This window comes from Temnothorax americanus, unplaced genomic scaffold (genome assembly GCF_048541705.1).
Source record: "Temnothorax americanus isolate GAGA-0224 unplaced genomic scaffold, ASM4854170v1 Scaffold62, whole genome shotgun sequence".
NCBI classification, from domain to species: Eukaryota; Metazoa; Arthropoda; class Insecta; order Hymenoptera; family Formicidae; genus Temnothorax; species Temnothorax americanus.
This window is the reverse complement of record NW_027509769.1, coordinates 430,398-445,334: the sequence shown is the minus strand read 5'-3', so window position 1 is coordinate 445,334 and position 14,937 is coordinate 430,398. Positions and strand designations below refer to the sequence as shown.

Here is a 14,937-nt window from a genome sequence, read left to right as displayed (position 1 = left end):
ATTAGCCATAACAGTTATAAATATACAGAAGTTATATAGCCCGAGAACCGATATCCTCCGGTCGTTAAAATATATAATAGGCTTGCGATAAAATAGCAAGTGAGGTCATAGATACTCAGATATATATTTTATTATACGGTCTAATATATTAGAAGACTCGTTTGTTTACAAAGCATCTATAGTATCGCTCGACGTTGGCGCCTTTGTTATCTCGCCGCCTCTTTCGTTCTATAACCGTCCGAAGAGATTCGTGCCGATGATGTACGAGCTGGCTTATGGAGAAAAGCCCTTTTTTCCCCTCGTTACTCCAAAGTGCGCTGCCAAGTTCCATAATAATTCTTTCCCGAATATCATTATTATACCGTCGGGTCTTCGTTACAGTCGATCTCCCGAATTTTACGTGGCTTCGGAATGAACCGAAGAACGTAACAAAGCGGAATGAGAGCTGAAGTGCCAGTGCGCACTACGCGCGCACATACAGAAATAGTTTCTCTCTACCATTATAACTCGTTGATACTTATATTTTATATGAAATGGTGAGGTAGAAGGAAAAAGAAAGATTGTGAATTCATTGATAAAATATATATACTTTTAACAATGTTAAGTATTGTCAGTTGTATTATGTCTCAAAAGCTTGCACATTTATTATCTGATACTTTAAAGTTAAATGGTCTAGATATGAAAACTGGATACAACGATGTTTCAGTGAGAAATCAATTTTCTGACAAATAAAATTTTTGTACTAAATTTTGCTTCGATGAATCTGACTCGTCCAAGTTTATCAAATTTAAGTTAAAAATCTGACATATATCGATTTTATATTATGCTTACAGAGTATCAGTTAATCGTGGACAAAATATTATAAGAAATAATACGCGTGCATTAATAAATAAATTATTTAGTTGGTGAAAAGGAAAATTAGTTTAACAAAAAGCTGGTAGTTTAAATAAGCTTTTGTCAGAAATTTCCTCTCAAAGAATACCTGTCTGTCTAGTCAGCTCTTAAAATAGTCTATTGATCTCTTAAATATTTTGTTGGGAAGAATATAGCCAATTCGGAATCGATCGATTGGAGGAGTAAACTGTATCTGCCCTCTGTAAGGGAAGTTTATAAGCTCCAGCTACCACCGGTATACCTGATAGTATACGCAAGCGACATTTTCGCATTTACCCCTAGGAAATTTACTTTATCAAAGCTATCACTTGTTGGTTTATAAAGATATCAGTTATTGTTACAGTAGGAATTACATGTAAATGTTTGTACCTGTTATTTGAAATTTATATTCAATGGTACTTTACATTTTTAATTACTACGTAATACGTAAGAGAAAACAGAAAAAGTCTTGCTTATAATTTTTATTAACTATCAGATTTACTACATGTATAAAATTTAAAAGCTTCTTTTACTCACTAGATTTAATACAGTATGAAATAATTTATTCACGCTTTTGATATTCTCCTTTAATACATATTCCACTTACCTAACTTCAATAAAAATAAAAGTTTATCATACCTCTTTTTATCTACTATTGATAAAATTCTTTAGATAACATATAATATAAAATAAAATACTTTGTTAAATAAGTTTTAGTGTTAGTATAATATGGTAAAACTTTAATCTTTATGAACATTTAAGTACAAGTGACTCCAAAGAATCTTTGACTTAATGAAGAAAGCAACGAAGCTATTTAATAACAAATAATATCAGAAAGCTGTAAAACAATATAGCATTGAGTAAAGTCTTATTCGAAATTAAAGACTTAAACTTGAATATATCATAAATGAGAGATCTGATGAACAGGAACAACCTGCATAATATCTTTTTTATTGAAATACAGTCTTCTTTCATTCGGTCTATAATTTAACAAATTTTGCTCCATCATAAATCAGAAGTCCTCGATGAAAAAAAAATGGAGTAACCTACAACACAAACGTAACAATTCGCACAAAGAATTATCACGATTGTCTAACATTTATTGCCCAAGTACACGAGTAAGTTATACATTATATTTACACGGGAGGGAAGAGTTATTGACCACAAATGCAAAAACTAATATAACTTACAGCTTAGCATATATACATGTCCCTGAGGCTTATTCTACATTATCGTACACACACTATTATCATACAATACCAATATCTCTATGCACTGCAACAAACGCGGCGTTTGTATATTATAATTTACCGAGTATCACACACCTACGTATATGTACATAGCATATTTGGGGTCATCACAAACATACGCAAACGGCATATCGCGAAATTGATGGGTCTATTTGGAAAATTCAAGCCAAACTTGCAATTTGCAATCGACTAGCGAAACGTGATTAATTGATAACAAATTTGTTAGCAAAATAAACTGAAAGCTCGACTGATGAATCGCTAGTAGATTTTACTTTGACGACTGAAAATATTGCACACTCGATGTTTTGTGCAAGAGCAATATTAATAAAATTGTAATATATAGAAATTTATACATTTATTTTTTTCCTACATTGAATACACCCTGAAAAGAAATTAAAGATCCCAGATAAAAAATGAAAATATAGATATCCGGAAATTAAAAAAGCTTTGAATTTTAACCTTAATTTTTTTTTTAATTTAGCATTTCCATATTTCATATATGTTCATTTCACATACACATATTAAAACCTAAAGATATATATTAATTATTTAAAATAACACTTTATAAACTGCTAAAATAACTTGAAAAATGTTTATTAACGCTTAACAAAATCTTTGATATTAGTAAAAGAAATTTGTAGATTTTTTAATAGCTTATAATTTATAGTTCAGAAAGCACTATGTTAAGATATAAGATAACACTATTCGTTGACGTATGTACTCTGTATAATCATTATTAATCTAGAACACACTAATCACTAAATTATAACGTACGGATGGAAAACTGATAATGCTTTCTATATAGTCAGTTTATGTATAATAAATCTATTGTACATTATTATATTTGTATGATCTCGAGGTTTTTGAATTGAAAATACTTTATTGATCATTCCGTTGAATAATGGAAATCTTCAGAAAATTATTGTCATCCTGTAACATAAGCAATGATTATATTAGACTAACACTTTTACATAAACTTATAAAAATTTTTACAAAAATTGAAAACAAATTGCAAGAAATAAAAACGTGATTATAGTAAGCAAAATTATATGCGATTTTATATCGCAACATAATGTTTTATATAGAGCTATAAATTTTTATTTGCTGTTATTAACAATCTCTTGTATTATTTAAACCACTTGATGGATTAACTGCAAAATTAACTACATAATTATTATTTCTCTTCGATGCTATAATAATTAATGCGCCATCAATAAGGGATATTCGATCGGCTCCCTTACGAGGCAATATAGGCAGGTTTTATAAAGTATTATTACATTATCCGTACCCGCGACTAGAATAAAGAACACATCTACTACCAGTTTGAATAAAATGGAGTAGTCCTCTTTATACTACTATATAGAGATCATTAGAATAGCAACTTTTATAATGTAATACGGTAAATCCGTTTTGCAATTCTCTCTGTCTAAAAGTTAAAATTTTTTCTCGATGGATATTTCCTGTGAGGCACATTCTTTTGTTTCAGCGACATAATTTAAGTATCCGAAAAACAATAGGCAGAGTAAATCAGCGAATCGTAATAACATGTTGCAAACATGATTCATGAAGCAATGGCAATTTAATATATAAATGGCATTATTATGAAGCACTTATTATTTAAATTATCCCTTTTATTTATTTTAATTTCTTAATAAATAAATTTCAATTTATTATTTCAGATTTCTTAGTATCCTTGCTACATAGTATAGTATATACAAGAGGATTTATTTATTCTTAACTGATACTTTCTACATAAAACGTAACTAAATTTAGCATTTTCTAACATTTACATTTCTTATAATAAGAGCTGAAGATTATTAAAGTCTGTGTGTATATATATATTTTGAAATCAGGCAAAAATAATGACTACAAATTCTAATAAACAATAGATAACTTTTTTACATTTAAAATTATTTAAAATTCAGCTACATATAATAATACAATCACTCTCATTCTTTGCGCCCTTGTACATTTAAATACTATTAGCAAATTGCAAACTATATGCACGCTTAGTTAACATTTTGAAATACTGAAATAATGACAACATATATTCGCAGCAACGTCATTATTTACATGTATTTGTAAAACGAATAATATACTGTTAAATTAAATTTTCAACAAATATAAATAGACGCTTTGTTATATTATATTAAATGTAAAGTTAGAAAATGTATTCGCATAAAGTATAATTTGTGAGTAAATTGAAATATAATTTTCATGTCGTTATTAGTATTTGTTTTACAAATCAGAAAATGCAATTGCAAATAATATATGTTCGTCGTTACTGGACCTACAGACTTTCTTTTTTTCAAGTGATGGCGAGGTCAACAGAGTTACCGCTTGGAATGGAAACGGTAAAAGCCAGCTACTCTGGCACCTTCAGCGCAAAGGGGTTTAATAGATTGGTGGCTTTCTACGTCTTTAGAGCGGAAAGTCTATTAGTACACGTTCGGCTTGCAATGTGTTAATTATACGCTTCTCACGAAGTACCCTGGTCACTCTGGCCTGATCAGCCACAGGTACTTCGAAACTCCATGTAATAATGACTCTTCGCTTTGCGCTTCGCTTTACGCAAATTTCATGTACAATAGGAAGATATCTTTTACGGAGAGCAGCAATCTCTACGCAGCATCATTCTTATCAACATTCCTTCGTTGTAACGTTTGCCAGCATACGATGCCTAGTCTCGTGTCTGGACAACGTTTTGCATTAATCTCCTTCGGTAATAGTTTCTAGATGCACAACGATGGCCTACGTGGATAAACCACCGGCCAGTATCACAGTCATGGCAGTTATCCCGAAATTCGTAAATAAATGACGATGAAACGACGATGAGGCCGTCGACGATTGAAAATCAATCTGCTCGTCACCAACATCGTCGTTCTTTAGCATCGGGTCGTCTTTCATACCGACGGCCTTCTTCTCATGGTTGTGATCGATCTTCCACGTCTTCTTTGACTCCCGCCTCATGCCTGGTCTGCGCGTTGTTGGCGGCTTATCGATCCCTGAAAATATGGCGATACAATAAATTCGATAACCAAAATTAGTGTAATGGTGTGCTTTTGATAGGAAGCGAAATATTTCATAGCGTGCTTCTAGTACGGGTCTTTTTTTTTGAGGATATTTGGGAAACTAATATGTATCTTGCTACTTTCTTTCATACAGATTTTTCTGAGAGTTAGGTTCTTTCTTTACCGATCTTTTTCCATAATATTCTCTTTTATAACGTTTCTCAGCGTCATGTTAAAACTAACTGAAGAATATAGTACTATTAATTCGTTCACTTCTATTTTAAGAATTTCTTTCTTCTAGTTATATAAGAAATGGGTCACTATTATTGCTTGAAAGCGAATTAAAATAGCAAATTCCTTAATTGAAGCAAATGAGATTAAACACGTGAATTTAAATATGTACGTGCAATCCATTACTACAAAATAGAAACAGCACAATTTCATATAATTAATTATGAAAGCTAAAAAAGCTCGTGTTTCTGTGCATTAGTTTAAGCCGTGCTTATCGTTGTTTACTAGCATTGGTTTTACCAATCAGTTTCAACGTAAAATCATTTCCTACGCGGATGTCCGTCCATGAAACAAACCTTTCATTTAAATAGAAATATTTGTGAAACGACATATAAATGATCGCGATTTTCACAATCATGGTGTCGATAAAAGTCAATGATAACGAATAAAAAGTACATTAGCTAATTGCTGGATCATTGATAAACGTTGGTGCTTCAAAATCGGTCCGATTGTCTGAATAGAGATTGAACGTCCGTCGCAGTATGCAACGCAGAAAGCCGTTTTACCGTCGAATCGCGTTTGAAACGAACGGGCGTAAATGGCGAATCGAGATATCGGTAAAGCCTGTCCGCGAGTAATAACCGGAAAAATAATCGGCCAGGCGGTCGGACTTTCCGCGCGATGCTCCCCGGTTTGACGTATTGGAATGTCGTTCGTACGGTATTCCCGCAAACCCGGAGAGCTCTTGTCACTTGCACACTCCGTCGAAATGTCGAGAGTTTGGAAGCGATATTAATTCTCTCGCGCGTGCATCGACATTCCCGCACGAAACGAAAGTAGACTTTTTCTAATTAATCCGCAGGATGACAGCGCGCAGGCCGCATAACATAACTGAGGTGACAATCGCTAACAATTGAGAGACAAAAGTTAATGTCGAACCAAGAATGATGTTGCAGATATAAACGTGAAAGTATAAATGTAGTTCTCTTTCAATTTATATATATCGAACAAAGATTTGCGTAGGTGAATTGCGAGCTCAAGAAAGAAACAAAAGAATATATATTTGCCAGCTCTATTATATTTTTGCTGATATATCTAATATTTAAATACACTTGAATTTAAATTGAGTCATTTTTGTGAGAAAAGAGAAGTATACTTTTACAACGAATTTCAAAATGTACTTTTACTTCAATGTGTTACCCTTTAAAATCTCCTTGCATATTTCAGTTCTGAAAGTTACCTTTGCGAACAGACGTGAGTCAAACATTGTTGAAATAGTAATCAACTTTCGTTCGATGTGCAGAAGCTTATGCAACGTTGATTTCAATTCGCGAACGACAATTGTGTTTACACTTCTGCAAGGTCAATGCGTTTATGTTTACTCGTAGTAGCTGTTTACAAATCTCGGAAAGCGTATGGCTGGCGCGGGCGTATTCGGAAGTACAGATGCGGAATGTGTGCTCACGGCGATTCTGACAGTTGCGCTGTAACAGCGCAATTTAATAAATACATTAATTAATACGCTCAGACACTACGTTCCAGTAATGAATATCGGAATTGCGGTCGGACCCGTGTTACCGCGCTGTTATACCGAAAAGCCGTTGAAACGGCTATTCGTCTCGAATGCCTTAAATTGCGAATTTACATTTATTAGCCCGTGCTGATGATGTTATATCATCGTCTTTGATGCCGGCTGTGTCTGCGGTAATGAATATTGCGACTGTGGTTTAAGATGCTCAGAGCTTTTCCACCTCACTGCAATTAGCCAGTAATGTGTTCTACCGTAAGACTCGTAATTCTGTTCACTTCACTACCAGTGATGCCTGCCAGTTCACGATAACGCGCTTTATAGCGCGTGAAGGTGAGCAATGATCAACCGTGGAAGGTGAAATAATTCAACTTGTCTTCTTTCCATTTATCTTTTCATCCGTTTTTCGCAAAGAATTACGAATAACGCGAAGAATTATGGATATACCTTAGAAGTTTCATCCGCGCCATCAGTCTCGAAGAGGTAAAAGTGTTAAAGGGTGAAGGAGCAATTATTTTATTCGTAGAACTCTGTACAATCATGAAAATTGAAAGTAATTTAATAATTCCATGCGTGGCATTAGCGTCTCTATAATATTATTTAGGTAATTTGTCAAATACACAACTTAATTACTTTAAGCGTTATAATGTTTTAAGTACCTAAATAACGATAGAATAATCAATAATTGTTAATAATTTGTAGAAGTTATTTTACTTAGTGTGCTAGTATTGCGAAATCAGATTTACCGGGCCAGTTGCGACTTAATTCTTTCTCAAAGAACATCCGCTTCTGTCAGCGAGCGAAGTAAAAGTGAACTAACGACCACAACCAAATGCTACCACGGCGCATTTATCGGTCACATCTATACGCGCGCGCACGTTCCCCTCATCCAGCGATATAATGCAATTTGAATATAGGCCATCATGCACAGACTTTGCATGCCATGCGTGCACGTCATTGTACAGACTCGGAACGGCCGACGCGACGCGGTGGCGCGACTCGAGCGCAAAGTTTCCCTCGCAGTCTTAGCCACTCTTAAAGCATCCCCCTCGCGACTCGTCCCCTTTTCGCACACAAACCATGCTGCGTCCGTCGATAAAATTCGTCCTTTCTCACTTCTCTACCCTCTTAGTCGAGCTTAAGTGAGATACCTATCGAAGTTAACCGACTTCAGCGAAGCATGTATAATCCGCACAGTCTGCGTGCCCTCCTCTCGGTAATTATTGCTAATATCGTTAAATGTGTGCGGCATGTCGCGTTGCGCCGCCACCGGAAAAAGCTCCCGATAATAGCATGCAAGTCGACCGACATTTCAATGGGACGCTGGATTAAACTACTGGGCTAATTATTGGAGAAGTGATTCGCGCGAGAATGGAAATTCGTGATGGTCGGTGCAGGGGCGTGCGGGCGTGCGGGCGTGTCCCCGGGCTTTCCCGTCGTCGCTTCGACCGCAGCGTTTTATTTGCAATTGTCGGTAATTAAGTGCCGCGCGCGGCCTACGGTTACTCTCTCTCCCTTTCCGTTATCCGTGCAATCATCATGAACGACGATTTTTGTTAAAGCCGTCGCTTTCTTCCTCTCCCTTTGAGCGGGACGCTTCCGTCCTTTCTCGCTGCCCGTCTCCCTTTCCTCACCTCCCCACCCCCGTTGACACTCTAATTGGAGAGACGATCAATTAACATCAGCGAGGTCAAACGGAACGGACGGGTCGTGCTTTACGCATTTGGTGTGCTTGCCACTTGAATCTCACGCGTGAGATCCAATGAAATATAATGACGGCAAACGGAATGGACGCGTGACGTAGTGACGCGAAGATGAGCTGACATGACATGACGCGACGCGATGCGATGCGATGCGATGCGACGTGACACTACGTGACTCGATCCCTTATCCCTTATGCGGTTTGATTCGCAGCAACGATGTCTCCTAGGAACCTACGGGGGGTTTTTGTTCGCTGCACCTTCATTTGACTTTTCTTCTTCTTGTACGCAAAAAAATAGTGGCGGCAATATCGATCGGCGATAAACCGATAAGTTATCCGCTTAAGAATCGCCCCGCCGCTGGTTTAATTCCGGGACGGGAGATGTTTCGTTGCCCCCGAAATAACTATATGTGTATCAGGATACACGCAGATTTTTCATTAGTTTCGCTGCATAAGCCATTACGCCACAATGAGTTTAAGCCATACGTTTTCATGAAACATGTTTGATTACAAAATACTCCGTATCGTGTTTTCCAGTAATAAGCGAAACTGATTTAAATCCCATTTATGTACCTGCGGTTGACGCGATCAAAAATAATACAAAACTGACGATAATAATAAAAACGCAAGCTTCAAGTTTGCGTAATTTAATAATATTTATTATTTTCTATTATTTATATACATGAAATGTAGGGCATGCAAATAACTAATCCTTTTTTCACGCATGATACGTGCAACGCATGAAAAACAGGAAGCGGAGAAGCAAAAGGAGTGTGTGCAACATTTACAAAATTAAATTAAATTATCAGTAAATTATCTGTATCATATGTAATTACGTCAGATAATCACTACAACATGAATATTAAAACATACATGCAGATAATATACGCGTAACCGAGCGCGTAACAATATACATTTGAAAATTAAACGAGATATTTAGTGCGTGTATAGTTTTTCGTATGGAACGTAGCGCGCAAAATAAATAAAGAAATTGGGAATCGGATTGAAATAACAACTGATTAAACATACATTCTTTATGCAAAAGTAAGTAGTACTTATATAGTATATCGAAACAAAAGTACATTACGTACAACTTATACGGATTAACAAGTTCATAAATGTTACTCACTGTAAATTTTTATTTTCCCATCGGTCTCTCCGAGGGAGTTTGTCGCCACACATCGAAAGGATCCGAAATCCTGTGCTCGTACAGATTTTATGACGAGCTTCATCGTCATTTCGTATAATCCTTTAGGAATTGTTTCGACCTTATAGTTCTCGTCTGAAAAGTGTTGAAAATATATCGGTATAGAGATTATAAATGCGATAAATATACGCCGAAACACACAACGGAATTGCAAACGCTAATTTTCGTGGAGATTTTACGCGATCAATCATAGCACGCATATAACATTACATATAATGTATAAAGAAACAACTCGTTATATCAAAATGTTTACAAAATTAACAACAATTAACAAAACAAGAGTTTGTGTAACTCGGCGCCTAAATAAAAAAATATGGTCGTTTATTCCCCTAATCAAAGTCAATGATTCAGAAGGTTGTTAACGGGAAACGCATGACGCACAAAACCAGCTTTTTCGCGTTGATGCAATTGCATTTGTCTCTCGTTAAAAAGCTAATTCGGTTCATTGCCGCGAATAGAGGAGCACTAACTAGACAGGCTTCCATGGCAGCCGAGAATAACAGAAAATTCCGGATCGATGCGGCAGTAAACTTCGTATTTACGTTCCAAGCCGCTTAAACATTATGGAACCGTGCAAAGTACGCACGGAATGGGCCGTGTTATTCGTGCAAATGTCGTTTTTGTTCTGGCACGTGGAAGACGACGCGAATGTCGATTTTCATGTTATTAGTTCCAGGCTACGACACTGTCGATGCAGAAACGTTATTTCAGAGGAAAGTTTGTCGGCGCTCATATCGGTATACGTCGCGTTATCCGTAACAATAAAAAATCGTACTCTTTTGCAAGAGCTTGCTCGCTGCATTCGCGCCGATTGTATACGCGATTTTATGAATATGTATTAAAAAATCTGTGAGATATGACATATTTGATATTTTTACCATAAGAAAATCTCTTCGGAATATTTCTGATAACAAAAATGGATGTAATAAAATTTATGCAAAAAATTGCATTAATGTAATAAAATTGAAAAGTTTAATATGATATATTGATTGTCTATTTATGATATTATTAATTTACTTAGAAGAAAATCAATTTTTATTGTCATTTTAGATAATTTACTTTTCTTTTTACGTTTATTATCTTATATATGTTTATTACATTTAATGTCTTCCTCTGATCTATTATTCTAAAATCTAAAACAAAAAGTAGCAATTAATAACCTAATAATAAATAAGATTATTTATATCAACGTGCGTACGCATATGTACGAAGTGAAGAACATTTATTGATGTTGTAACGATACTCGCAAAAAACGTTTCTATTACATACAAAAATTAAAAAAATACGAAATAAAGAAATATAATATAAAAACGCGTATACAAAATAAAATATTTAATTGAAAAATATTGGCTATAGCCATATACACTAATAATAGCTTCCTCTCCGTAACTGATCGGCAAACATTTCAAATTAATTTTATCTATAAGAGCAACTTCGCGCGCTCTTAATTGATTTGCAGATCTTTCATTATAACACATTATGGAAAAATTTTAGCCCGTACAGAGGGTGCTGTCACGGATTAACGACCCGACATGAGATAGCACGCACACGTCTTAAGTTTTAATGCCGCTGCCCTTGCCCTTAACCCCTTGCATATCGCAAAGGTGCATGGTAGCAATTAGAGTGAAACGACCGCGTTAGCGCGATGTAATTAAGGCGAATTGCATTATAGCTGCTCGTGCGTGCACCTCCCGGCGTGCGCATGCAAAAAAAGAAGAAAAAGAAAAGGACTTGTAACAATTATTTCACAAATTGGAATAAAGCGCGCTCTCGGTTTCATTAAAATTCTCTCATTTTTCCTTCTTTTCAGACAATGAGTATTGTCCACGGATTTTTCAATAATAAATATTATCTTAAGAAGCAAATTTATGAGACGTCAATGTTTGTGTAATTATAACTTCGCACATACACACACAAAAAGAAATAATCTTTTCTCACACAATAAATGTAAAATATTTAAGAATTGAATTATTAATATATATTGTGGTCTTAATATCCATATATAAAAATAACGATATCGTTTCGTATATTGTCGTCGTGTTTCATATGTGTCTTATTCGATACGTTCCAAATAAACTTATACATAAATTAGTTGTTTATCATGATAAAGAGTTATATTTGTCAGCTTTTGATAAGAATAGATAATGTGGAGAAAATAGATAATGTGAAATATTGTCTTTTCAAAAAGCCAATGTAATGTAATTATCTTTTTCTATGCATTATTTCTTATTATTGTTGATGAGAATGAAAAGCATATCATATTTGGACAAACAGAAATATCTGCTCACCATTGGCAATGGTTTCATTCGATGGCCTCGTCCAGTAAGTGATAGGACTAGGATGGGCTTCGCTACGGCATTCCAGCGTAAGAGTTTGCCCTTCGTAAGCACCCACTAGCTGATTTTCGATCCAAACCATTGGCTGAACTGTGCAAGATGACACATCTTAATAAAATATGCATTAAAACATAAATATTACATTAAGAGAAAAATCCAAGTCTAAATAATCGAACAATTCGTTCGAAAATTAACAAACGGCTAATCCGATACTTTCAATCAGAATTATAAAAATGTCCAATCAATGATATCCAATTATCAATGATATCCGGATATCATTAATCGGTCATTATTCTGATCTTGATCGAATTCTTATAATTCCGATTGAAAGCATCGGATTACCCGTTTGTTAATTTTCGAACGAATTTTCCGATTATTTATTTCTCTGAGTGTAGTATTAATCACATAAAAGAAAGCATCTCTTATTTTTATTTTATAAAAGACGGCTCATCTCTATTATCATAGCATTTTTTTATTACCTTGAGACAAAAAGTCATGCAATATGGCGCTGATCAACCATATTAATTTTATACTGATTATTTTTAATTAATTTAACAAAGTTTAGTTGGCAATATATTTGATATTAAAAATTATAAAGCTGTGGAAACACGGCAGAGAATTTAACAAATCCAATTTTACAAACTCATCATAAGGTACAATATCTAGCGTTTGACATAAAAGTCTTACTAAAGAGCTTCAACGCTCATTTTTAAAACATGTTCCCTTGAAATAGGGCTCTCTTATTTTTTAATCAATCTAGAAACGTCACTTGTCCGCGTAGCAAGCGACTTGTTATATAGCGTAGCAAAATTACGTAGCCTGCAGCGGCGGGAAAGATTTAACTCCGTTTTCAGGAACAATGGCCCTCGGGATCAGCTATTCACCATGCCTACCCCGAGAGGCGTCATTACGCGAGATCGCTCACACCACACGCGAGTACGACAATCTAAATTATATTTTGCGACAAGCGCGCGGCGCGCGCATATATAAGAAAGAATTTCTGCTACCAGAACAGACAGAACTGCATAAAATATCATTCACATGCATTTCCGCAATTATGCATGCGTAAAAAGCAAAGGACGAAAACGCCGGAATAGTCAGAGTTTCGATTGAATTGAAATTTTTTAACCAAAATTCTATAATAACAGCATTACGTCGTGCACGTTATATTCTCTAGCATTTTTAATCTGAAAGATTAATTCACAATTATGAATAAATTTCGATTAATCCTCGTATTTCCAGGAAGATTAAATAATTTTACGTAATATTTTTTCTCGTCTTGCGCAAAACGGAAACGCATTTAATTATATAATATTTCTCTCAATTGCAATGAAAAAGCCATTTAACGCAACGTTTTACGTATTTCGTCATACGCTATCGCTTGGATGAAAGTGTTTTTTAACATTGTTCTATAAAATGGAATCTAGGATCATGCAGCAAAATTACATACAGTGAACAGTGAGCAGGATCCGCTTGCTGACTGTTGGTGGCACCCCGTTGTACGCTATGCAGAGATATGGTCCCATATGGAGACGCGTGATTCGTATTATTTCCAACTCCGGACCCACGATACTCCCCGCTGCAACAGTTTACACATGTAGATGCAGGCATACAAATTCATATGGACGTGGATTATGACGCATTATTACGTACGCTTCGCTCATCGTTCAGTGAAACGCATCTATGACACGATCTGACCAATTGCACACGTTGATGCCGCATCGTTAATTTTTAAGCATCTCGAATTACGAGCATATTTTTGTGATTATAAATCAAAAATTTATTTATTCGAGTTTGTAAACATCTTTCATGAAAAAGGTGGTAAAATAATATAAATCGTTCAATTTCCTTAATATGATTTTTAAGATAAAATAATAGACAAGGAAATGATGAAAAATACGAATTGTAGAAAAAGCATATTAATTTTTTCTCATTTTTTTAAATTATGTAAAAGAGAGGAAAAATATATATTTATTTGAGCTTTGGAAAATACGTATGCATATTCAAACACATTACATAAAGTTTAAAAAATTTTAGATTATATAAAATATAAATGGATTACGGTTATATCTATGTGGGATATATGGAAAAATAAAAATTTTCAAGTTTTTGTTAGCGTTATATCAAGCAACGAAATGCATAATGCATTTGTTTGTTGCATAGGGAATGCATAAAAAATGCTTTTTTATGCATGCTGACTTAAATTTTTTGACAAAAATCTTTTTCCAAAACCAGAAAGTCTCTTTGAATTTATTATTTTTGATTACATGTACATATTTGACGCTTAAAAGTACTGCTATTAATAAATGCAAACATAAAACTAATAAGTAATAATATTAAATGTAGCTTTGTTATATAAAACATGCTATGTTATATCAAAATAAAACAATATGCAATTTGCAATTTTTGCTAATTATTACAAATAATTAATAACGTTTAATTTTGTATTTAATTCTCATTTTCTTAATATACCTTCTCATAACGTACACATTTCATGAATCGAGTAATCAACAAGCGTACGTACGATAATTAAATGACAAGCAAGTGGCTTAATATTGTAAAACATATGTAATCTTATGTCCTGCATTTGTAAAATATTCAAACGCGTAAATTATAACATAGATAGCGCACACTGAATGTGCTCTTCCATGTGTGAAAAAGCAATTAAAAGATTTTGCAATACACACATATCAACAGCGAGAAAAATGGAACATTGATTCATTATTAAATGACATAATTTTGTTAGACTACACATTGCATTAAATGGAACGTAACATAAATATTAATACGCAAGAGTGG

The 14,937-nt window shown here is 34.5% G+C and overlaps 1 protein-coding gene across 1 annotated transcript in view; it reads right to left on the bottom strand.

The window, feature by feature from the left end:
• Window positions 1–1,793: 1,793 nt before the first annotated feature.
• LOC143905497 (protein amalgam) overlaps window positions 1,794–14,937 on the bottom strand; it is a 91,472-nt gene continuing 78,328 nt past the window's right edge. The window contains exons 5-8 of the mRNA XM_077420943.1: window positions 13,589–13,717; window positions 12,091–12,228; window positions 9,725–9,877; window positions 1,794–5,128 (exon numbers count right to left, since the gene is read on the bottom strand). Of these exons, the coding sequence (XP_077277069.1) occupies window positions 4,875–5,128; window positions 9,725–9,877; window positions 12,091–12,228; window positions 13,589–13,717 (674 nt within the window). The 3' untranslated portion in view covers window positions 1,794–4,874. The remainder of the gene's footprint in view (window positions 5,129–9,724; window positions 9,878–12,090; window positions 12,229–13,588; window positions 13,718–14,937) is intronic.